This window comes from Gopherus flavomarginatus, chromosome 9 (genome assembly GCF_025201925.1).
Source record: "Gopherus flavomarginatus isolate rGopFla2 chromosome 9, rGopFla2.mat.asm, whole genome shotgun sequence".
Taxonomy (NCBI): domain Eukaryota; kingdom Metazoa; phylum Chordata; order Testudines; family Testudinidae; genus Gopherus; species Gopherus flavomarginatus.
Genome location: NC_066625.1, coordinates 40,224,410 through 40,248,584, shown reverse-complemented (window position 1 = coordinate 40,248,584; position 24,175 = coordinate 40,224,410). Strand labels below are relative to the sequence as shown.

Below are 24,175 nucleotides of genomic sequence, written 5' to 3'. Positions count from 1 at the left end.
CCCCCATATCCTACTTGGACCTACTTGGTCTAATCCGCTCCATCAGTGCAGGCTTATTCCCTACAACACATTCTCGTATTCAGTGTCCCAAGTAATGGAGCACTTTCTTGATATGTCAGGCAGGTGCATGTGCAGCCCTCCGGGGTGAGTGTAAACTATTCCCATTCTGATCCAGAGGATCTAATGGATAGAGTACTGAACTGGAACTCCAGGTATCATGGTAGGTATACCAGATTCTTGAGGATGATGGGACCTTACCCATCATAAGTGATGGGGCTTCAGCCACTCCTTAGGGAGACCATTCCACAGCTCAACAGACTTCATCGTGTTACCAGTTTGCAATAAAGTCTCTGGGGGCAGTAGGAACGGTGTGTATTTGTTTGTACGGTGCCTTGTACAATGGGCACTCATCCCTGTTTGGGGTGCTGACATTCTATTGCTCTAGAAATAAGGAACAATGATACCAAATGCACATTTTTCTTTTCCTGTAATGTAATCTCATTAACCCTCGTTATTCTGGTATAGCTTTTCTGGTCAGTTACTCTATGTAGACAAACCCTAACTGATGAGCAGGTAGGAAGGAGGAAGCACAGCAGATTAACAGCTTTGAGAGGAAGGATGGCCTTGAAGTTATCGCACTGGACTAGGACTCAGGAGAGCGGAGTTAAATTCCTAGCTCTGCCACAAACTCCCTGAGAGACTGCAGTCAAGTCACTTAGCCACTCTGTGCCTCAGTTCCTCATCTGTACAATTGGGATAACAACACTTCCTTTGTACATCTTGTCTGTTTACATTGAAAGCTCTTTTTGGCAGTCTTTTTCTTCTGTTTGTACAGCACCTAGCACAATGGGACTCTGACTGTAGTTATAATATGGATGATGATACTCAAATGTTTTCCTACTTGTACGGGAAGAAATTCATAGATCTTCTTGTCCACTTTTTTAAAAGTAGCTTTCTGTTCCCCACCCTCTGTAATGATAGCTGACATTCAGTAGCTCAGCTTTTTTACTTATCCAATTATCCCCTCTGATCTGATGATAATTGGGAAGCTCAGATCAGTTTTTTATTCACATGCCTGATCTGGTGCTTTGTTTGTCCCTTAGGCAGCACAAAGCTGTGGCTGGATGGGGAGAGGATGAAAAGGTGGGGGTTGGGAGAAAGAGGTTTTTTAATTGCCTCCCATTTTGCTGATAACCCTGTGCTCACCTCCCCAGCTGCCAGCCCAAATCCAGCATCTCCTGTGAAGTGAGACACTGGAGAGAGAGACACAAAGGGGACAGGTAGAGTGTAGGACCCCCTCATAAAAGGGTTTAGGGCTGAGGACCCATGTCAGAGGGGATTTGTTTGGAAAAGCCTTTCGAGGTGGAGGAAGGGCGTAAGTGCTGGTCTAGGGAACTCAGTTTAACTCATTATGATGGAAAGGAGTCACATTGCTAAGGTGTTGCTTTTAACTATTCCAAAGCTGGTGTCACCTGCAGTTTAGTTTCACCTCTGGAACCATGGGACTGAAATACATTTCCTTGCCATTGAGAATGCAATTGTGCATGGGTTAGTTATTGTAGGCTTGCTCATGAGCACTGGGCTAGGCAGACTGTTATTGTAGGTGGATTTCAGACAAAGCTGCGTATAGTGATTTATGATCCATCTGTCACAGAGTGGGAGAGGGACAAAGCCCTGCACCCCTGGCTTCATCCAATTCACCATGACTCTCAGCCAGCCAGTAAAACAGAAGGTTTATTTAGACAACAGAAACACAGTCCAAAACAGGTCTTGCTGATACAGACAACAGGACCTCCTTTAGTTAGGTCCATCTGGGGGCCCCAGGGAGGCCATAGCCCTATTGGTCGGGTTGCCCCTCTTTTCCCAGCCAGCTCCAAACTGAAACTCCCTTCAGCCTCTCACTCAGCCTCCCCCAGGGCTCGTCCCCCAGCCTTTGTGTCCTTTGTCCAGTTTCCTGAGCAGAGCTGTTACCTGGCCTCCAACTGCCCTCCTGGGTCCTCATGTTACATGCTCAGGTATGCTCCCTTCCCCAATGCAGGCCATCCCAGCAAAACTTCCTTGCAACCTTCCCAGGTCAATCCTCCCCAGTCAGCATTCAAATAACACATCAAGAACATTCCCACTTTGTCACATCTCTCCCCCCTTCAAGACCGAACTGAGCAGGGTCACTTCAGCCAGTGAGCTGGGGAAGTTCGAACCGACCCATGTTCCCATGGATGCCCTAGCATCCCCCCCCCTCCTTCCTGGGTGAGAATTACACCAGGCCCTTCCAGTTTCCTGCCCTCCCCTTAGGTCGGGTGTGCTCAATGGCACTCCTAGTCCACATGTGGGAAGGCTTATGCGGCCCGTGCCCTTTTTCCACCCCAATACCCCTGGGGTTCAAACTGGGATAGGGTCTTTTCCCAACATTCCAGTCTGGAAGACTGTGATTCGGGCTCTCTTGGTTAAGAGCCCCCCCTTTGACCTTGGCCGCCCTCTGGAAAGGCTCCTTTATGCTGGACAGGGGTCCTAGAGCTGTTTTTCCCCTTGTCTCGGGCCTTCCTCACCCTCTGACAGGGGTCACAGGATCGGCAATACTGTCAGATGGTAATAAAGACCCCAGGCCAGTAAAAGTTCTATAGCAGTCTCTGCTGTGTACACCAGATTCCCTGGTGCCCTAAGAGGGGGATGTCATGGGCCTGGCACAGCAGCTGGTGGCAGTACTTCTGGGATGCCACCAGCTGCTTCCTTATTCCCCATGACTTCATTTCCCCTGGGGAAGCCCATTCTCAGTACAGGAACCCCTTGTCCCACAGGAACCTTTTCTGGCAACCTCTCCCCACGATCTGTACCGCACTGAGGTTGGCCCTTATCTTCTGCAAGGAGGGATTTTCTGCAACTCGGCCCGGAACTCAGCAGCTGGGACAGGGATGGGTACCTGCTCTTTCTCGCCAGCTGGGTCTGAAGCCGCAGTCTCCTTGAGCTGTGTCCCTGGGTGTTCCCTCCCCACTGGGTTAGGGTCCTGCACCTCGGGCATGGTACCCTCCCCGAAGTCAGGGCGCAGTGTCCCTTGCTGGCTAGGGCTACGGGTCACCACGAGGGCACCCTGGGGGTTGCTTGGCCAGTTCTCCATGTCCCCCCCCCTTAACACCTCACTGGGCAAATGGTGGTGCACCCCACTTCCTTGGTCCCTCCTTGGCTCCCCATTTCAAGTGTACTTTCTCCACTGGCACCTTGAATGGGGTCCCACCCACCCCCATCAGGGTCAGATAGGTGTGGGCATCACTTGATCTGGAGCTACCACCTCGAGCCGGGCCAGTGTCTCCTCAGCGCCTGTGTCCCAGTATCCATAGACTTTCCTCCCATCCACTTCCAGGGGAACAAGGCACTCGCTCGGCAGGGACAGTCCCGCACCCACCCTGTAAACGGAGAACCTGGTGTCCAGAGCATCCAGCTCTACAGAGGAGTTGGCCTGGGGCCCTCCTCTCTCCTGAGCAGTTGATAAGCTGCTAGCCCACCTTGCCTGGGAAGCCTACCCCTCATCCGGTTGGGTGTCTACCCAGTTAACCCTCTGTGGGTTCGGTCTGCTCAGTCTGCCCCTGAGCCTGGGGCACTGCGTCCATTTGTTGCCTCTCTGGCCACAGTAATAGCAGGTCATGTCCCGTTGGTCCCCTTGGGCTGGTTGGTTGGCCCTGACGCCAGATGTTCCTCTTGGGAGGGGGTCCTCCATGTTTCCCCTATGGGAGGTCCCGGGGTCACTCTCTTCGTGCATCATGGTGGGTCTGTTCCTTTGGGACTCCTCCCTGCCACCCCGATTGGCTCTTCACAAACTCATTGGCCAGCCACCCTGCATGCCTTGGGTTGTCTGGCCTTTTGTCCCTCAACCACAGCCTCAGGTCCGATGGACACCGCTCTTACAGTTGCTCTAGTACGATCAGTTTAACCAGTCCCTTCGTCTGGGCCTCATCTGCCCACTTTCTGGAGCATTCCTCCATGCGGACAGCTAGTTGCATATATGAGACCTCAGGGGTTTTACACTGGCTTTGGAACCTTTCCCGGTACATCTCAGGAGTCAGCTCAAACTCACATAGCAGGGCCTTTTTGAATAGTTCGTAGTCCCCTTTCTCCACCCCTTCCAGCTGGCGGTCTGCCATGGCTTTGGGGTCCAGTAAGGGGGTGAGAACCCGGAGCCTGTCCGCAGAATCAACCTGGTGCAGCTCACAGGCTGTCTCAAAGGCATCCAGGAAGTCATCCATGTCCTCTCCCTCCTTATGCTGGGCCAGGATGCATTTATCAAAGCTCCATGCAATCCTGAGTCCCCCCTCACTCACCGCAGCCAGGGGCTCGCTGCTCCTCAGCCTTGCCAGCTCCAGTTCATGCTGCCTCTGTCTCTCTTCACGATGTCTCTGTTTTTCACGATCCTCCAGCTCTCTCATTTTAGCTCTTTCTCCCATTTCAGCCGCTTCCACTCCACGGACGCCGAGCGTCACTGGGAGGGTCCCCTGCTGGCCGGCGAGCTTCGCCAGGAGGATCCCCTGCTGGCCGGGGGTGTCACGGTGCCCTCGCTATTCGCTGGGCTCCTCCCCACCCTTCCCCTAGGCATAGGAAGGAGGGGTCTCAGGAAGCCCTCCGCAGCCAGCTGACCACTCCCAGCTGGGACAGACAGGGGTGCCTGCACTGCATCTGCCAGGCTGTTTCCCTCAGAGACAGGGATCAATTCATTCGAGCGATCTCCCTCCTCCAGCTGGGCAATCAGCTGTTCTCTGGTGAGCCTCCCACTGTGCAGCCTACTCTGCTTGCACAGCTCAACCAGGTCGCTCGGCGTACATCTTCCTGCTGGCCACTCACAGGCCTGGGTGCTCGCCGCTCCCCACAGTTTCCAGGGAGACCCCTAGCATGCCAGCCTTTCTTGAGGTCACCACCTCTCTGCCAGGGTCGAGCGGCAGACTCCTCCGCCCCAGGACCACTCGCTGCAATCCCCTGAGGGACCCTGGTACTGCAAAAGTCCTTCTCGCTGGTCACACACTCCCAGGATTTAATCGCCCTCTGACACCGTCCCTCGCTGACTGTTCATGCCTGGTCCCTGTCAATCCCCCTTCGTTTTACTGCTCCCCAGTCACTTACTGCAGGAAGCGCCATCCACGGGGTGCTGTAGATCCCACCTCTGCCACCTGTTGTCACGGAGTGTGTGTGGGGGGGACAAGGCCCTGCACCCCCGGTTTCCTGCGATTCACCATGACTCTCAGTCAGCCAGTAAAACAGAAGGTTTATTTAGACAACAGGAACACAGTCCAAAACAGGTCTTGCTGATACAGACAACAGGACCCCCTTTAGTTAGGTCCATCTGGGGGCCCCAGGGAGGCCATAGCCCTGTTGGTCTGGTTGCCCCTCTTTTCCCAGCCAGCTCCAAACTGAAACTCCCTTCAGCCTCTCACTCAGCCTCCCCCAGGGCTCGTCCCCCAGCCTTTGTGTCCTTTGTCCAGTTTCCCGGGCAGAGGTGTTACCTGGCCTCCAACCCCCCTCCTGGGTTCTCATGTTACATGCTCAGGTATGCTCCCTTCCCCAATGCGGGCCATCCCAGCAAATCTCCCCTGCAACCTTCCCAGGTCAATCCTCCCCACACAGCATTCAAATAACACATCAAGAACGTTTCCACTTTGTCACACCATCTTACGGTTTTATGCTGTTGTCCCTCACCATAGTATTTGAGCACATTCGACACAGAGGGAAGGTGTTCGGAAGGGTTGTTCATGAACATATAGCCATATATACTAGGCTAAGCTGTGAACAAAGTGGCACATGCTTGCTTCTTCTTGTTGTGCCGCGCAGAACTGCGTGGCTATGCCTGTTTTGTTGTTGCAAGGTGACTTATGAAAAAAGCCACACACACTGATTTGTTATGTTAGGGTTCCTCATGAGCTCTGGGCTCTCCGTGCTGATTTCTTGTTGTAGCTCCTGTAACATTGCACTGCATATTTTTTATGAAAATATGCTAATAAATGTGTCTATATTGTAACTGGAATATGCTTTATGCAAAAGATCACTTGTAAGGTATCATTACAGAGCTTAGAATCTGGTACGTGTGTTCATTCTATTTGTATGAATATATTGTTCTTGTATCTGAAGCTAGAAATATGAAGTATTACTCTGAAGTCCTATTATAACTATGCAAAGTGTGGGCCATTAATGGTGGCTTTGAATCTTGATGGCTCCCATTAACGAGGACAATTGGTTGTGAATGGCTCTGTTTACTTGTAAGCCTTCCGCTGTTCCTGTGAGTCAGGCTGGAAAGAATGGAGGTTTGGGGTCACACAGGACATGCGACCATGTCACCTGGTACTGGAATCCATCTTAAACCTGGTGCTTTTCCATTTAGAAGGAGGGGTGGGGCCCCAGAGAGACAAAGGATTCCCACCTTTTGCCAAAGCTATAGAAGGGGGTGGAACAGAACAAAGGGGGTGGCCATCATGAGAAATCTCCTAGTTACCACCTGAGCTGGAACTAACAAGAACTGTACCGGGGAAAGGATTGGGCCCAGACTAAGAAGGATCTAGCCTGTGAAAGAAGCTTATTGAAATATCTCTGAGGATGAGATTTACCTGTATTCAGTTTCTTAATGTATTAGGCTTAGACGTGCATGTTTTGTTTTATTTTGCATGGTAACTTCAATCTGTTATTACTTGAAACCACTTAAATCCTACTTTTTATACTTAATAAAATCACTTTTGTTTATTAACCCAGAGTAAGTAGGAGAGCAAACAGCTGTGCATATCTCTCTATCAGTGATATAGAGAGCGGACAATTTATGAGTTTACCCTGTATAAGCTTTATACAGAGTGAAATGGATTTCTTGGGGTTTGAATTCCATTGGGAGCTGAGTATCTGGGCGCTGGAGATAGGAAACCTGCTGAGCAGTTTTGGTTAAAGTCTGTAGCTTTAGAGGCATGGTTCAGACCCTGAGTCCGTGTTGCAGCAGAGTAGCATGTCTGTCTCAACAAGACAGGATTCTGGAGTCCCAAGCTGGCAGGGAAAACGAGTTCAAGGGTAGTTTCAGCACGTCAAGTGACAGTCTCAAGGGGGTCTCTGTGATTGAACCCATCACAGCTCCGCCTGTGATACCTTCACTCCAAGCAACAATTCCTGTCTCTCACTGGTGATCATCTACAGTGTGACTGCCTTTCCAAAGCTGACCCTGTCATTGATCTCTAGTCTCTGTGAGAGTAAACAGGAAATGCATGTCTCCTCCAACTGTTGGCCAGACATCAGAGCAGGCTTAATCTATTAGCAGAATCTGGAGACTGGAAAAATGAGAAATGCAATTCAGCAGGACAACTGGAGCAAGCAGCAGTGGAGAAGATTGGTGGTGGGTATTCATTCCTTACTGACTCTGGCTAGATCCTCTGAGGAACACTGAACTTTTCAGTGCTATTGAAGAAGGCACTAGTCACTTTCAGAGATAAAATTGTCTATTGTAGCATACAAGGTGTATGTCCTCATGATGGATAATCCTTCTGGGAGCCTGCCGTGACCTCAGATTCCTTTCCGATATGTTAATATATTGAATGCTTTGCTTCTGGTTGTGTTTGGCTAGACAATGACTCTAGCATCTTGAAAAGCTAGGTGTCCTCCTTCTTCTGGTTGTCCTGTTGGGTGTTTTTCCTTCAGCACAAGGTGAGTGAGAGAAGTTTTCAAGCTTACACAGTGGTCTTCCTTGGATCTTCTTCCTCCAGCAGGCAGAAGCAGGCCAGGATGAAGAATGGAGGTAGACAGAAATTCCCAGGTCATCTTGACTTGCAAATGAAGGCAGTCAGGCTTTCATTAACACTTCATCTGGTTGTGTTCGCATGCACTGGTCCCCATGGCCTGGGAGCATGCCCCTCCTTTAAATCAAAGCGCTGAAGGCTCTTTTGTGTGCATATGTGAATTGCACCTGTGTTGCCACCTAGCCTTGTGTGAAGGGTGTTACGGAGATCAGTGGGTGTGGAAGCAGGAAGGTTTTATCTATAATGGAAGAGCTTCATGAGATACCAATTCTGTGATGGTGCCAGGGAACCTCAGCAATAAAGTATTATTTCAACATGCTTCAGAGCAATGCATGCAATTGATACAAGGGATCAGGAAGCTGGTCCTTCTCCATCGAGGGCTCCAGATAACTCCTCCTGGAGGGACACAAGAATCCATCTTGGCCATCCTTCTGGGTGAGATGAGAATGTTCTTTTTTCCCTTTTAGCCTTCTTATTGTGGTAGGCTGTTGTATTTAATGGCCATTCTGGGATGGGCTGTTGGGTTTTCTTTTCTCTGAGGCTTTATTCACTAGTCTGTGTCACCTTTCATTTGAAGATATGTGCAACACTAGATTAGGACAGGAGGTGAAGTAGTACATAGGCTAAAGCTAGACACCATATTTAAATGTAAGTGCCCAAATCTGAGAACTCTGGCCCCCATGGAACTTCGAGGGGATCTGGGGTCAGCAGAGTGTAATTTAGCCAGAACATCAGGACAAACACCTCAATGTTAGGTCTTAGCTGAGGCAGGACAGTGTAGTCAGCACCATGCAGGGGCACTGTATCACTACTAGCATCAGAAAGAGGATAGTAAGTTAGAAAATCTCTCTGTGGGTCTCCTATGCAAGGCCTAGCCAGGCCTGATCCTGTTTAGCTTGTGTTGTGATCACAGCATGAGGTGATATGGCTGCAGACAGACCCGGTAGACTGCTCTTTTTTTGCACCTACTATCCTGTGTGTTTTTACCTCTATAGATGTCAGCTGTCACCTACTCCATGCAAAACAGCTCAGTGCTGAAGCGGGGCAGATTCTGACCTAGCTCATGCCTTAAGGAATAACAATGTCAGGCCTTCAGCCTGTGACTATTGTGGTCCACAGGAACCGGAGAAGCTGGTAGCCATGGCTACTGGCATATGTAGTTCTGGCTAGTGCTGTGCAAGTCTCCAGTCCTGTCTCCTGCACAAGTGGGGATGGATTTCACGTCAGCTGAAGGCTGAGCTTAAAACACGTAGAGCCCATGACATGCTGACCATTAACCCACTGTGTGGGTTTTTACTGAGTTTTTATTCCACCTTTGTTATGGAATAAGCCTTAGAGCTGAATATCAGCAACTGCTTGGAGAAGGCTTTAGTGCATGGCTAAATCGCAGAGGGAATGCGCTGGGGCTGCCAGGTCTGTGTTCAGAGGGGTCTGAAAGCTTTAGCATGATTGCTTGTGTGTGGTGGAATTAAGTCAGGGACCCCCAGTGTAAAGAACTGTGAATCTCTGTCTCATCACATCTGATATGAGTGGTGGAGGGGAGGGGAGTGCAATCTTCTTCTTCTTCTCTTTCCCTCGCATTAATCCAGGATCCCAATCCCTTTGGAGTCTTGTAAATTGTAAAATTCTGGGTCCGACTAGGGGGCATGTCAGAAGAGGGGACAAAGGAGGGAGGCATGAAGAGAAGTTAAGGGGGGAAGCTTGGTCAAGGTTTACACACATCAGAGACTAATTCGTTTAGCAAAGGAGGAGATAGCAATGGGGAAAGCTGAGATGAAGAAGGTCCCTGTCAGTTCACTGAGGAATTGGCAGTAGAATTGACTGGATCAACCATTTGAGGGCCTAATTTCCACAGCTACACCAGCCTGTTCTCAGCCTTCCCCCTGCCAGTCACATGTGAGCTGCCGGGATGGGAGAATTTTAGGAGAAGTTGTCACTGTATATTTAATAAGACTGGAGTATGTGTGTTTGGACTGTTTAAGGCCGTCACACATCTCCTGCCTTCTGTTGTGAGACACAAGACTGACAGTATTGTACCTTTTGCTAACCTCAGCCCTGGTCTGCACTACAAGTTTAGGTCGAATTTAGCAGCATTAGATTGATTTAACCCTGCACCCGTCCATACAGCAAAACCATTTTTGTCGACTTAAAGAGCTCTTAAAATTGATTTCTGTACTCCTCCCCAATGAGGAGAGTAGCACTGAAATCGACCCTGCTGGGTCGAATCTGGGGTAGTGTGGATGCAATTCGACGGTATTGGCCTCCGGGAGCTATCCCAGAGTGCTCCATTGTCACCGCTCTGGATAGCGCTCTCAACTCAGATGCACTGGCTAGGTAGACAGAAAAGCCCTGCAAACTTTTGAATTTCATTTCCTGTTTGGCCAGCGTAGCAAGCTGATCAGCACAGGTGACCATGCGGAGCTCATCAACACAGGTGACCATGGAGTCCCAGAATCGCAAAAGAGCTCCAGCCTGGACCGAACAGGAGGTACTGCATCTGATTGCTGTATGGGAAGATGAATGCATGCTATCTGAACTCCATTCCAAAAGACAAAATGCTGGAATATTTGAAAAAATCTCCAAGGGCATGAAGGACAGAGGTTATAACAGGGACCCACAGCAGTGCCACGTGAAGCCTACCAACGAACCAGAGAGGCAAACGGCCGCTTTGTGTCAGAGCCCCAGACGTGCCACTTCTATGATGAGCTGCATGCCATTCTAGGGGGTGCTCCTACAACTGCCCCACCCCTGTGCTTCCCTCCTCCCCGACCCCTCCAGGGCTACCTTGGCAGTTATCCCCCCATTTGTGTGACGAATTAATAAAGAATGCATGAATTTGAAACAACAATGACTTTATTGCCACTGAAAGCAGAGATCAAAGGGGGGGGAGGGGAAGGTGGTTGGCTTACAGGGAAGTAGAGTGAACCAAGGGGGTGGATTTTCATCAATCAGAAACAAACAGAACTTTCACACCGTAGCCTGGCCAGTCATGAAACTGTTTGTCAAAGCTTCTGTGATGTACAGCGCACCCTGCTGTGCTCTTCTAACTGCCCTGGTGTCTGGCTGCATGTAATCAGCGGCCAGGCGATTTGCCTCCACCTCCCACCCTGCCATAATTGTCTCCCCCTTACTCTCACACATATTGTGGAGCACACGGCAAGCAGTGATAACAATGGGAATATTGATTTTGCTGAGGTCTAACTGAGTCAGTAAACTGCGCCAGCAAGCTTTTAAACGTCCAAAGGGCACATTCTATCGCCATTATGCACTTGCTCAACCTATAGTTGAACTGCTCCTTACTACTGTCCAGGCTTCATGAGCCATGGGAGCAAGGGGTAGGCTGGGGTAGGTGAGACCACATGGTGCTACCGAATGGGAAAGCAGCCTGAGGCAGAAGCCTCCAGCTGGTATGATATTCCAGGCAGGACTGAATCTCCATTAGACGAAACTTAAAGAAGAGAATGACCTGGAGTCATTCCCATTTTTGTCCAGGCACCTCTGACTGACCTCACTGAGGCAGGTCAGGAGCACCCATGTCTGCCCAGGCACCCCCAACCAACCTAGTCGAGGTCAGCCAGGAGCAACCACAGGATGACGACAACAGCTAGCAGTCGTATTGCACCATCTGCCATCCGCAAGGCAAAGCAAGGGGATGCTGCTGTGTAGCACTGCAGTACTGTATTTGCCAGCAGCACCCAGGAGACATACAGTGACAGTGAGCTGAGCAGGCTCCATGCTTGCCATGGTATGTCGTCTGCACGGGTAACCCAGGAAAAAAGGCAAGAAACAATTTTTTGCAGTTGCTTTCACGGAAGGAGGGAGAGAGGGAGAGGCGCCTGACGACATGTACCCAGAACCACCTGCTACAATATTTTTGCCCCATCAGGCATTGGGAGCTCAACCCAGAATTCCAGTGGGTGACAGAGACAGTGGGAACTGTAGGATAGCTATCACAGTGCAACACTCTGAAAGTCAATGCTAGACTCGGTACTGTGGATGTACACCGCCGACTTAATATGTTTAGTGGGGACACACACAATCGACTATCAAATCAATTTCTAAAAATTCAACTTCTGTTAAATTGACCTAATTTCATAGTGTAGACATACCGTCAGTGAAAAGTGCAAGTGCTAGAGAGACTGATTGCTTTTGGGGTGCTGTCATGTCTTTACTGTCACTGTGAGCCTGTTTGACATGCCCCACATTGGAACCAGACTCCTGATGGCCTGCTAATCTTGGAGTTGTAATCAGTTCAGGCTGCCTGGGGTCTGATCAACATTATGGCTCTAACTAGTTTAAATGAACCAGTTTTAAAGCAGGTTAGGATATTGTGTAGACAAGTACTGCCTGTCTGCCTGTTTGTTGTGACAGCAACTGAGGCTGAGCCCTGCCTGCGGTGTTTTCACAGTGCTGTCACACAGCTCAGAACCCTCACTAGCCAATCACGTTCTTGCACCAGTACTGCACACCATGGCTGTAACCATAGTGCCACCGGTAGGGCTGAGAACACTTATTACCTAGGCCCATCAGCATCCTTGGCATAGCAAAGAGTCTGTGCTCAAGGACACTGGAGTATAGGCTCATTGCCATGGGGGTGTGTGGGAGGTGTCACCTCCTCAACTCATTCCCACCCCAGCCAGACTCTCAGCACTGAGAAGAGTGATTCGGTTTTCTGTTTAGACCCTGCACTTCTAGCCTCCTACCAGCAGGGAAGTAGAGCTCCTGCCTTCTCCTGAGCTGCCCCCTGCTGGCTGCCTGCCCCTTGCCTCTCTCTGACCAGCTCCCTGCAGAGAAGTAGCAGGGGAGTTCGAGACAGGGAGGAGGTACCTAGAGCGCCGTCCTCTGTCTGAAGCCAAACATGGGAAAAGCTTCCAAGGTAGAGTACTGCCAGCCCATCATGCATCAAATTCAGAGTCCGGGCTGAAGGGATCACAGGATTTTCACAGGATTTTTCTAATAATGATAATATGTTGCATTGGGGGAGAGGGGGCTAGTTGCCTTCTGAGTTTTGTGCCTTTAGTGGGAGGGCGCCTGCCTCAAATTATGTGTTTCAAACTTCAGTGCATCCCCAGAGATGCAGGCCCTCCCTAGCTGCTCGAAGGGGACCCTGGTTAACCTCCACAGCCCCTGAGGTGAGAGTGCTGCCAGTGTATGCCTGCAGTGCTCCCACCTCCATTGCTGCCCTGTCCCCCTCCCCTCCCTGCTTCTCTACCCCAGCCAGTCTCCTGCTCTTTAATTCACCTGCCACCCCATATGTTCCCTCTTTCCTCTTCACAGTCTCCTAGCCATTCCATCTCCCTCTCTCCTCCATTCCCTAACCCTTCAGTCTCCTTCCTGTACCCCAAACTCCCCACTCTCTCCAGCCTTCCTCCTGTCCCCTGCTCATTAGCTCCCCTGTTGGCAGTTTCAGCAGAGAAGCTAAGTACTTTGATTTATGCTACTATGATGGGCTGTCTCTCCTGGTCGGACCTGAGGCACGATGGCAGGGCATTGTTGGGGAAGCTGTGGGAGCACAACTCAGCTCCTTTTCCTGAGTTGTGAACGCCTCTTCCTCTACATGTATTACACCTGCTAGTTTCTATTGGAATTACATGTGAATAGGGAGAGGAGACGAGGCATCTCTGAATTTACTCTTGTTCTGGGACTGAGCCTGTTGGCCTGAGCACTAGACACGTTGGCACCCATGGGAAAGACTCATCTCTCCAAGTAGTCTGAGAAATATGCAAGCTCAGCTTGTTTGTTGAGGGCACACACCTGAGCCTTTAGAGCAGAGCTGGAGATGTGGGTCAGTGGGATGTGGAAGGTGAATTTGCATTGGGGAAGAACAAATGCTGAAGTTCTTTCTACTTGCACCTGGCAGGTATTAGAGGCGCCCTCTGGAATGGATGAGGCCGTGCAAACTTCAGAAACCAATCATTGGCACCTGGCACACTCTGGGAAGGAATCCATCTCTGTCACTCTGCACAGTGCCAGCAACCTACCGGCCACCCAGAAGGGCAAGGTGCCATGGCCCTATGTCACTGTGTGAGTACCTGGGAATTTTACTTCTGGGCTTCAGATGCTGTTTCTCAGCTTTGGTTATAAGAACTGCTCTTTCAGCAGGCAAGAAGTTGTGACTGCAGTGCAGGCCATAAGGCTGGTCTCTGCTGATCTGTTTGGTCTTAATCTTCACTGAATAGACTGGCACTTGCGAGGTGTCACAGGAGGATGCATCTCCGAGCTGAAGGCACAGCATAATAAATCAGGGTCACTGAGAATCTTGTGGGAAAGGAGTGTAAGGTACACAGAGAGTTTACCTGAGTTGTCAGAAAAAAATGATGCATACAGCTCTCAGGGTGGAATATCTATTTCTAATTTCCTTTTGTTCAAAATCTGACTGTCACCCCAGTGATTTATGCTATGGAAGTGCTAGGAGGAGAATATCTACAGCAGCAATGTATCAGAGGGGATGAAACAAACTAACCCCTTGCAGGCTGGGAAGTAGCAAATGATCAGAGCCGGGGGGCATTTTGAAGGTTGCCTTCATTTTCAGAGCAATGCATCTATGTAGGACTGGTGTCCACTGGGTGGCTCAGGAGCTGCTTGGCTGATACACGCTCAGTTGTTCAGGGCTGCCATGATGCCCAGGGGGCAGTCCCAGATGCAGTTTGAAGTCTTTAAACCATGATTTGAGGAATTCAGTGGCTCAGACATAGGTTAGGGGGTTGTTGTGGAGTGGGTAGGTGAGATTCTGTGGCCTACATTGTGCAGGAGATCAGACTAGATTATCATAATGATCCTTTCTGACCTTAAAGTGACTCTATTGTGTCTTTATCGTGATTGGGGCATCTTACCACATCAAGGCAATGGACCTGTTCTGCTGAAAACCTAAGGCTGGTCTGCATTGAGAAAGTGTACTGGCGTAGCTCTGTCAGTCGGGATGTGAAAACACACACACACTCCAGCAGCATAGCTATGCTGATGAAACCCCCCCAGTACAGGTGGAGTTAGAATCATAGAAGATTAGGGTTGGAAGAGACCTCAGTAGGTCATCTAGTCCAACCCCCTGCTCAAAGTAGGACCAACATCAACTAAATAATCCCAGCCAGGGATTCTGGTGTTCTGCTGATAAAAGAGGGCTTTTGTCCATGCAGCTAACGTAGTTTGGGGAGGTGGTATTCCCTCTGTTGACATACACTGCATCTACACAGAATTTGGTTCCTTGTGCAAAATACATGCATCAGGGGACTCAATTAAGTAGCAACACTTTGGTGTGTAGTAACTGAAAGGACACTGTTGAGTTGTGTTATAATTAGACAGGTAAAGTCTGAATGCTAAATATCTTTTAAAAAAAAAAAAATCCATTTCTTCTTCACTAAAAGAAGGGCAAACAGTCATCGTTTGTGATCTATGCAAATAATGCGTTGTGCTCCACAGTGCTGTTATTGCAGTAGATCTTTACTTAGCAATCCCATTCCCAGACTGGTGTGGGCATCACAAATGACACTGGTGCACTAATGAGGCTGTAAACAAGAAAATCCATGTTAATTTCAGCTCCTTTAGGAAGGGCAGTGGACGAATCATAACCTGAAAGTGAATAAAATCAGTTGAAGGAGCCTGATTCTCTCTTTGGTTGCCCTAGTTTTACACTAGAGTAATCCCTTTTTAGAAACTGATTTCTGGAGGTCCATAACCAATACCAAAGAACATAAAAAATGTAAACCAATGGGCAGTTTTTATTGGACAAATATATTTATTTATGCATGCCACCAAACAGGGCTGGTGCAACCACTAAGCAGACTAGGTGGCCGCCTAGGGCACCAAGTGGTTGGGGGTGCCAAAAAGCGGTGCCCCCCAATTTTTTTTAAAACAGCTGAGCACAAGGCTGCTACTGCTGCTCCGTGCCTCCCAGCTCCAGAGGGGCCGCCCATGGCACGGCCAGTCCCTCTCCCTGGGGGAGCAGCCAGCAGCAGAGTGGGGAAGGGGAGGGTCTAGCACTAGCAGCTGCACCTTCTTCCCCGCGCTGTGGGCCGAGCTGGGCTCCCTGTCGCCCTCGGGCTCTCAGCAGACTCAGGCGTGGGGTGGGGGCTGGCTGCCTGTGCTGCTGCTGAGAGCTCCACGTCAGCAGGTGGGTATTGTAGTTTTAAGAATGCCTCCAGCTTCCATCCACGATACACCACACGATCCATTTTCTACAGCCAAGCACTAAGATACAACCGTATTTGTTCCAATCTCTCAGACAGAGATAAACAGCTACAAGATCTCTATCAAGCATTCTTAAAACTACAATACTCACCTGCTGAAGTGAAAAAACAGATTGACAGAGCCAGAAGAGTACCCAGAAGCCACCTACTATAGGACAGGCCCAACAAAGAAAATAACAGAACACCACTAGCCGTCACCTTCAGCCCCCAACTAAAACCTCTCCAGTGCATCATCAAAGATCTACAACCTATCCTGAAAGATGACCCCTCACTCTCACAGATCTTGGGAGACAGGCCAGTCCTTGCTTACAGACAGCCCCCCAACCTGATGCAAATACTCACCAGCAACCGCACACCATACAACATAAACAATAATCCAGGAACCTATCCTTGCAACAAAGCCCAATGCCAGCTCTGTCCACATATCTATTCAAGTGACACCATCATAGGACCTAACCACATCAGCCACGCCATCAGGGGCTCGTTCACCTGCACATCTACCAACATGATATATGCCATCATGTGCCAGCAATGCCCCTCTGCCATGTACATTGGCCAAACCGGACAGTCTCTACGCAAAAGAATAAATGGACACAAATCTGACATCAGGAATCATAACGTTAAAAAACCAGTGGGAGAACACTTCAACCTCTCTAACCACTCAGTGACAGACTTGAAGGTGGCAATTTTGCAACAAAAAACCTTCAAAAACAGACTCCAAAGAGAGACTGTTGAACTCGAATTAATATGCAAATTTGATACAATTAACTTGGATTTAAACAGAGACTGGGAATGGTTGGGTCATTACACTGATTGATTTTATTTCCCTATGTTAAGTTCTCCTCACACCTTCTATGGGTCATCTCAATTATCACTTCAAAGGGTTTTTTTCTCCTGCTGACGATAGCTCATCTCAATTGATTGGACTCTTCCAGTACGTATGCATACGTTCACCTTTTCATGTTCTCTGTATATATAAATATCTCCTGTCTGTATGTTCCATTCTATGCATCTGAAGAAGTGAGCTGTAGCTCACGAAAGCTTATGCTGAAATAAATGTGTTAGTCTCTAAGGTGCCACAAGTACTCCTGTTCTTTTCTCCTGTGCACCCCCCGCCCCAAAAACCCACCCTGTCCTGCCACTTTTGCCTCTGGGCAACCTCCACCTGGCAACCCCCGAGCCAGCCACAGTCACTCTCACCCCTGCATCAACCTCAGGACCCCCCTCCGCCCCCCACCACCTGCCATCTCCCTCCTGCCTACTCCTCCCTTGTGCAAACTGCTCCCTGCCACCTTCAGCCTCCTGCAACAACCCTGTGCATAGACACACCCCCGCCTGCCAGCCCCTTGCAACAACCCCCTCCTGCTCACTTCTCCCTTGTGCCACTCCCTCCCTGCCACTGCACCCCCTGCAACGAGCCCTTTTTGCCTCTGTGCAATCTCTTTCCTGTCACTACACCCCCACCCCCTCCACCTCTTGGCCACCTCCACCCTCTGCAACAATCCTGTGCATCTGCCTCTCTGCCACCTTCACCCCCTGGAAGAGCCCCCATACGACCCCCCTCTTTGCAGCCCCCCCATGCCCTCTGCATTTTGTGAACATCTGGGCCCCTAGGGGGAACTTGGCCATAGGAAGGTGGGAGCTGGACATCGGAAGGGGGGCGCAAAATATCCTTGCACCAGCCTTGCCGCCAAACCTGACAAAGGGCAGAGCGAGCCAGGCCTAGCATAGCAGGGGTACTGCAGTTCAGGTCTGAAGGGATCCTTGGAGGACGGGAATAACAGTGATTAGGATGGAAGTGCAGTGACAGAGCTGAGCGAGAGGTGGGATAGTCGGGGGTGATGCGGGACAAGACTGAGGTGCCTGAGCAGAGCCGTGTGTGTGACTCTTCCATTGCTTGTACCCTGCCCAAGCTATAAACCCTTCACTTTAATAAAGAAAATTGAAAAACCAAAGAGAAATGTGCTCCCAGGAGGTATGTGAAAAGTAAATATCCAGATTCTCAGTTCTTTTGGGGGTGTACTGCAAAGAGTCTATCACTTGAGCTTTAGTGGCATCTCTGGAGCCATTTTTGGCCTGGTGCCAGTTGTGTGCAGAGTCAGGCAGAGTTGCCCCCAGTAACCAAGAAGTAATTTGGTGCTGTAACCTTAAGCCCTCACAGCACAAACTAATTTGAGAATGTAGAAACACTCACAGATTCCAGGTCCATCACCTACGAACATGTGCATGAAGCTACACGTGCAGCCACTCTTACACACACAGCTTCTTGCTGTCATATACCCACCCTCACATGCCCTAGATACTCAGTCACGCTCACACACAGCTTCTCCAGCTCCCATGCACATGTGTGTATGTACTTAGGTAAAGATGTGCACACAGAAACACACAAGTGCATGCACCCCATTCACACAAAGGCATGCGTGTGAGACATCCCTGTGATAAAGAGACAGGGCAGAGGTGGTATAAGCAGACCCACTGGCAGCCCAAAATGAAGGAAGCATGGAGGTGCTCAAAGCCACTTTACATTCCATGTCTTTCTAGAGCCGAGGAGCCAAGCCAGACTCTCTCATTCCCATTCTCGTTGATAGGAAGTCCCCTCTGGTGCCCTCAGTTCCTATAATACAAGAGATATGAGCTAGGAAAAGAGGCTTGTGGAAGCTGCCAGCTGGCAGGGACAAAGCAAAGTGTTTGCTTTAGAGACTTGAGATCTTTCCTGTTCTATGTGGCTGATGTTTGGGAAAGAGGCAGAGTTGATCTCAGTGACCAGCTGGTCCCTGTTTCCCTGCTTTTCTCCTTTCCCCAGCCCTTCTGCCTCTCCTCCACAACAGGTTCCTTTGTTCTGTAATTAAAAGTGCTCTCCCTGTCTGATTTGTCCTTGGGGTGGTGAAGCCAGATCCATGAAGGACACAGATTACCATCACCTTTCCACTCCCAGGTCACTTTACTTAGATCTGGCAGCTCCTATCAGCACTTCCTTCTCATCCAAATGTGTCATTCTCTTTATCTTTAAGATCTGTCTCCTGTGGTGTGCCCCCATATCTCATCCACTGGAGAGCCCCTCTCCTCAATGCCACCTGCTGGGAGGTGGGACAGAAGAGGGCACCAGGTGGAGGCATGGAGTGGTGGATGGGGTGAAGAGTGCTTGGGTTGCATGGTCAGTGTGGGAGAGCTCCATGAAGAGTGGTAGCTCGAGGGGCTTGGCCGCAGTGAAGGGGCTGAGGGTTAATTGTTGTACTGAAGAGTGAGAGTGTTGCCAGGGGCTAGATGTAGCCAGAGCAATGGGCAAGGCAGATGATTAGCATTTTAGACAGATTGAAGTTGTTTACTTGGAAGGCCAGAGAGCAGAGGGTTGGGAACTCCTGCTTCTTCTGCACCCCTTGAGCTGGAATTACTGCTTTTCTGCTTCCCTTTGCTCTCAATAACCAGCCCTGGGCTAATGACAGGCTGCTGGGACTAACAGCTAGTGTCAGACCCACCATTCAGGGAACTGAACTAGGAAACAGAAGGATGTCTGTGCACTTTAGTCAGGCCCAGGAGATGGAGAATCCAGCACCAGCTGGATCAATCCACTCCCTGTTTTATCCTTTGGTGCATCTCTGCTTATGTTCCCTGCAGGCTGCCCTGGTGGTAAACAACAGCCTCTGGATTTCCAGTGGCAGAAGTAATTGTGTCTAGCCAATGGATACCCACTGGTGCGTTTTACCCATGGTGATCTGAAGAACCCACCATTATTTACAATATTCACCTCAGTCTTCTCTAACACCTTCCCTCAGAGCATATACCTTACCAAGGATTAGTAAAGATGGGGAAACTGAGGCACAAGTCGTTTGCCAAAAGCTTCACAGAAAGTCAGTTGTGGAGCTGGGCAGGTTTCTAACGATCAAAGGAGAAAGATTCTAGAACAGCCTCCCAATAGGAACAGTGGGCAGCAAACAACCTAACTCAGGGGTGGGCAAACTTTTTGGCCTGAGGGCTGCACCTGGGAATAGAAATTGTATGGCAAGCCATGAATGCTCACTGAATTGGGGTTGGGATACGGGAGGGGCTGAGGGCTCTGGTTGGGAGTGCAGGTTCTGCAGTGGGGCTGGGGATGAGGAGTTTGGGGTATAGGAGGATGCTCTGGGCCGGGACCAAGGGGTTTGGAGAGTGGAATAGGGATCGGGTCTGGGGCAGAGGGTAGAGGTGTGGGAAGAGGCTCAGGGGTGTTGGGTCCAAGTGGCATTTACCTCAAGCAGCTCTTGGAAGCAGTGGCATATCCCTCTCCAGCTCCTACACAGAGGCACAGTCAGGTGGCTCTGCACACTGCCCCATCTGCAGGCACCGCCCCTGCAGCTCCCATTGGAGTGCGTAAGAGCTGGAGCGGGGCCATGCTGTGGCTTCCAGGAGCTGTGTGGTGCAGCCCCTGACCCTGCGCCCTAGCTGGAGCACCGGAGCGGGCCCAAGCCACGTGGTGTGGCCCCCAACCCTCCACCCTGGCTGGAGCAGGGCTAAGCTGCATGGTGCAGCCCCCAACCCTGCGCCCAGGCTGGAGTGGGGCAGAGCCCCATGGTGCAGCCCCTGATCCTGCACCCAGGCTGGAATGCCAGAGCGGGGCCGAGCTGCATGGTGTGGCCCTTGACCCTGCACCCCAGCTGCAGCACTGGAGAAGGGCCAAACTGCATGGTGTGACCCCCGACCCTGCACCCCAGCTGGAGCACCAGAGTGGGGCCGAGCCACATGGTGCAGCCCCTAAGCCCACACCCTGACTGGAGTGCCAGAGCGGGGCCATGCCATGGCTTCCAGGAGCCGTGTGGTGCCAGGGCTGCCTGGGGTGGGGCAAGTGGGGCAAGTTACCCCAGGCCCCGCAGGGGCCCCCACGAGAATATAGTATTCTATAGTATTGCAACTTTTTTTTATGGAAAAATAATTGCTTTGCCCCAGGCCCCCTGTATCCTCTGGGCAGTCCTGCGTGGTGCAGTCCCCAACCTTGTGCCCTGGCTGGAGCACTGGAGCGGGGCCAAGCTGTGGCCCCTGACCCAGTGCCCCATCTGGAGTGCTGGAGCTGGGCAAATCCCAGCCCCGCTCCCCAGTGGGAGCACATGGGCCAGCTTAAAACGACTCACAGCCTGTAGTTTACCCACCCCTGAGCTAACTGGTTTCAAAATGGACCTTGATAAGTTTATTACTGGGATGACATATATAGCATGAGAAAGGACTCTATGATCCAGGAGGTCCTCTCCAGCCCTATGTTCCAAGAACTAGACCAGCGGTTCTCAGACTGTGGTATGGGACCCCAAAGTGGGTCAGGACACCATTTTAATGGGGTTGCCAGGGTCAGCATTAGACTTGCTGGGACCCAGGGCTGAAGCCCCAGCTGCACCCCACCCCGGGGCAGCAGGGCTCGGGCTGCAGCTCACTTTCCCCCAAACTAGGGCAGCAGGGCTCCAGCTGTAGCCCCCTCTCCCTCCACCCAAGGCAGTGGAGCTTAGGCTGCAGCCCCACTCCTTTGTCACGTAGTAACTTTGTTGTCAGAAGGGGGTCATGGTGCAATGAAGTTTGAGAACCCCAGAACTAGACTATACCCTTTGCACTAGTTGGTGTGCCCCCACTGAGTTCTGCCCCTGGAGTCCAGTTGTATTCAGCTGTGCACTCAGCATTAGGAATGGATCAGCCCTTTTGCCCCACGCTGAAATGTAGGCACAGAAAAAGGGGTGCTGCTCCATTTATCTCAAGGGGGGATTTAATTCTGGGGCCTGCAACTGTGCTGAGAAGCTAAGTACACCCCAGGGCCAAGTGACTGCTGGAATGAAGTATCCCTTGGGTGATGACTCACCTGGGCTCCCATACCGAGGCCACGTCCAGACTAGGGGAGGAAAATCGATCTTAGATACGCAACTTCAGCTACGTGAATAACGTAGCTGAAGTCGAATTTCTAAGATCGAGTTACTCACCCGTCCAGACGGCGCGGGATCGATATCCGCGGCTCTCCGTGTCGATTCCGGAACTCCGTTCGGGTTGATGGAGTTCCGGAATCGATGTAAGCGCGCTCGGGGGTCGATACATCGCGTCCAGACTAGACGCGATATATCGATCCCCGAGCAATCGATTTTAACCCGCCAATACAGCGGGTTAGTCTGGACGTGGGCTGAGTTAATCAGCCAGCAGAGACTCAGCAGCAGAGCAACTCAGGGCTCTCCTCTGAAAAGGCTTCCTCCAGCACAAGGAGCAAAGGACCTGGGGGCTGAGGCCAGGTCTCCTGCACGGCATCCATCTCCTATCATTTCTGTGATTATAACACTGCCCTTTGAATCGTGCTGGAAAACATTCAAAGAAGAATCACAGGAAATGTCTGCTAAAGCACAACCTTTCCTGGGAGCAGATTTGCCTGGAGGCAGAAGTGACATTTAAAGCAGCGGAAGCAGCAAGCCAGCATTGCATAGCTGGATGTGTGTGATTAAAACCAACAACAGAGCCCTCATTCCTCCCCCTCCACCCCCCCCCGCACCCACACACACATACTCCGTCCTGCAGAATCAGGGAAGGGGAACATTTCACAAATTCAGCTGCATTCTGGGCCTGGTCCAAAGCCCTTTAACGTCAAGGAGAGTCTTTCCATTAATCTCAGCGGACTTTGAATCAGGGCCTTGCAGAGGAATGTGGTGTGGGTGGGAGAAAACAAACTGGTTCTGATAAGGCCTCCAGCGACATAGTTTGGCAAACCTGGGCCTAGTCTGCCTTTTGGCACGATGACTTTGATGTTGTGATGTTGCCACTGAAATGCCATTGAATCATGATGCCAGTCCTGGAGCCCTTTCCCAGTGCATGGAGGAAGGGGGAGGGAGCCCCGAAGAACATCTGCTCCTGGATGTCACATGTGGAACCACTGCCTGTGGTAGCCACAGGCCAAGAGAAGTGCAGGAGTCCATTTTCCAGCATGGGTGGCAAGACAGAATTAGTCAGGTGGGGTCACTGCTGGCCTAGGAGAGTCCATCTCAAAGCCGGAGGGGCTGCAGAAATGAAACCAAGGAAGTAGCCGGCCCCAATTCAGCGTGGGTGGCAGGAGGGGGCTTTCCTCCTGGGAAGAAGCCTGGAAGAGCCCTCCTCAGGAGAAGGTTGAAGGGACAGGGGACCCCATGGCCCAGGAGTTCATCCCAGAGAATCAGTGGCCTGAGAGGATCAGCTGCCCAAGAGGATCAGCTGCCCAGGGTAATGGCTGGCAGCTCACAGCTCATTCAGGGTGTGTGTGAAATGAGCTAGGGATCTCAGTGCACATAAAAAACACATCACACTAGTTGGACCCTCAACGGAGAGGCTCATGTGGGCAGAACTCCCCTCCAGCCCAGAGAGCTTATCTTTCCAATTTAGAGTTGGAGCACATTGGCAGCATTGTTCTTTGACAGAGTTACTGGCCTAGTGGATGGTGGGGAGCAATAGACATGATATGTTGATTTTAGTGGGGCTTTTGACACAATCCTACCTGACATTCTCACAAGCGAACTAGGGAAATGTGGTCTAGAAGAAATTACTATAAGTGCAAAACTGGTTGAAAGAGTAGTTATGGATGGTTCATAGAATATTAGGGTTGGAAGGGACCTCAGGACGTCATCTAGTTCAACCCATTGCTCAAAGCAGGACTAATTCCCAGACAGATTTTTATCCCTTGGCCCCCTCAAGGATTAAACTCACAACTCTAGGTTTAGCAGGCCAATGCTCAAACCACTTAACTATCCCTCCCTGCCTGTCAAACTGTGTGCAGGGGTCAGTCCTGGGTTGGGAACTATTCAATGTATTCAGTAATGACTTGGATAAGAAAGTGGAGAGGATGCTTATAACATTTGCAGCTGACCTCAGGACGGGAGAGGTTGCAAGCACTTTGGAGGACAGGATTAGAATTCAAAATGACTTTGACAAACTGGAGAATTGGTCTGAAATCAACAAGATGAAATTCAATAAAGACAAGTGCAAAGTGCTTCCCTTTCTAACTACAAGGGTAGTTAAGTTCTCCAACAGGCTTCCAAGGGTGGTTTTGAGCCCAGGTTGGACAAACCCCTGTCAGGGGTGGTCTGAGGTCCTGCCTCAGCGCAGGCCCCAGGGGGCTGGACTAGATGACATCTCAAGGTCCCTTCCAGCCCCACGTGTCTATGATTGTATGAACCTTGCCCTAGCATTGCCCATGCTGTGCCTGCTCTCACGATATAGTCAGGGCCGGCTCCAGGCCCCAGCGCGCCAAGCGCGTGCTTGGGGCGGTATGCTGCGGAGGGCGCTCTGCCG

General features: G+C 50.7%; 1 protein-coding gene across 1 annotated transcript in view; it reads left to right on the top strand.

Moving 5' to 3' along the window:
- Positions 1–24,175, top strand: part of CCDC33 (coiled-coil domain containing 33) — a 334,851-nt gene that overhangs the window by 59,945 nt on the left and 250,731 nt on the right. Inside the window, exon 3 of the mRNA XM_050968177.1 lies at positions 13,603–13,766. Coding sequence (XP_050824134.1) covers positions 13,603–13,766 — 164 coding nt within the window. The remainder of the gene's footprint in view (positions 1–13,602; positions 13,767–24,175) is intronic.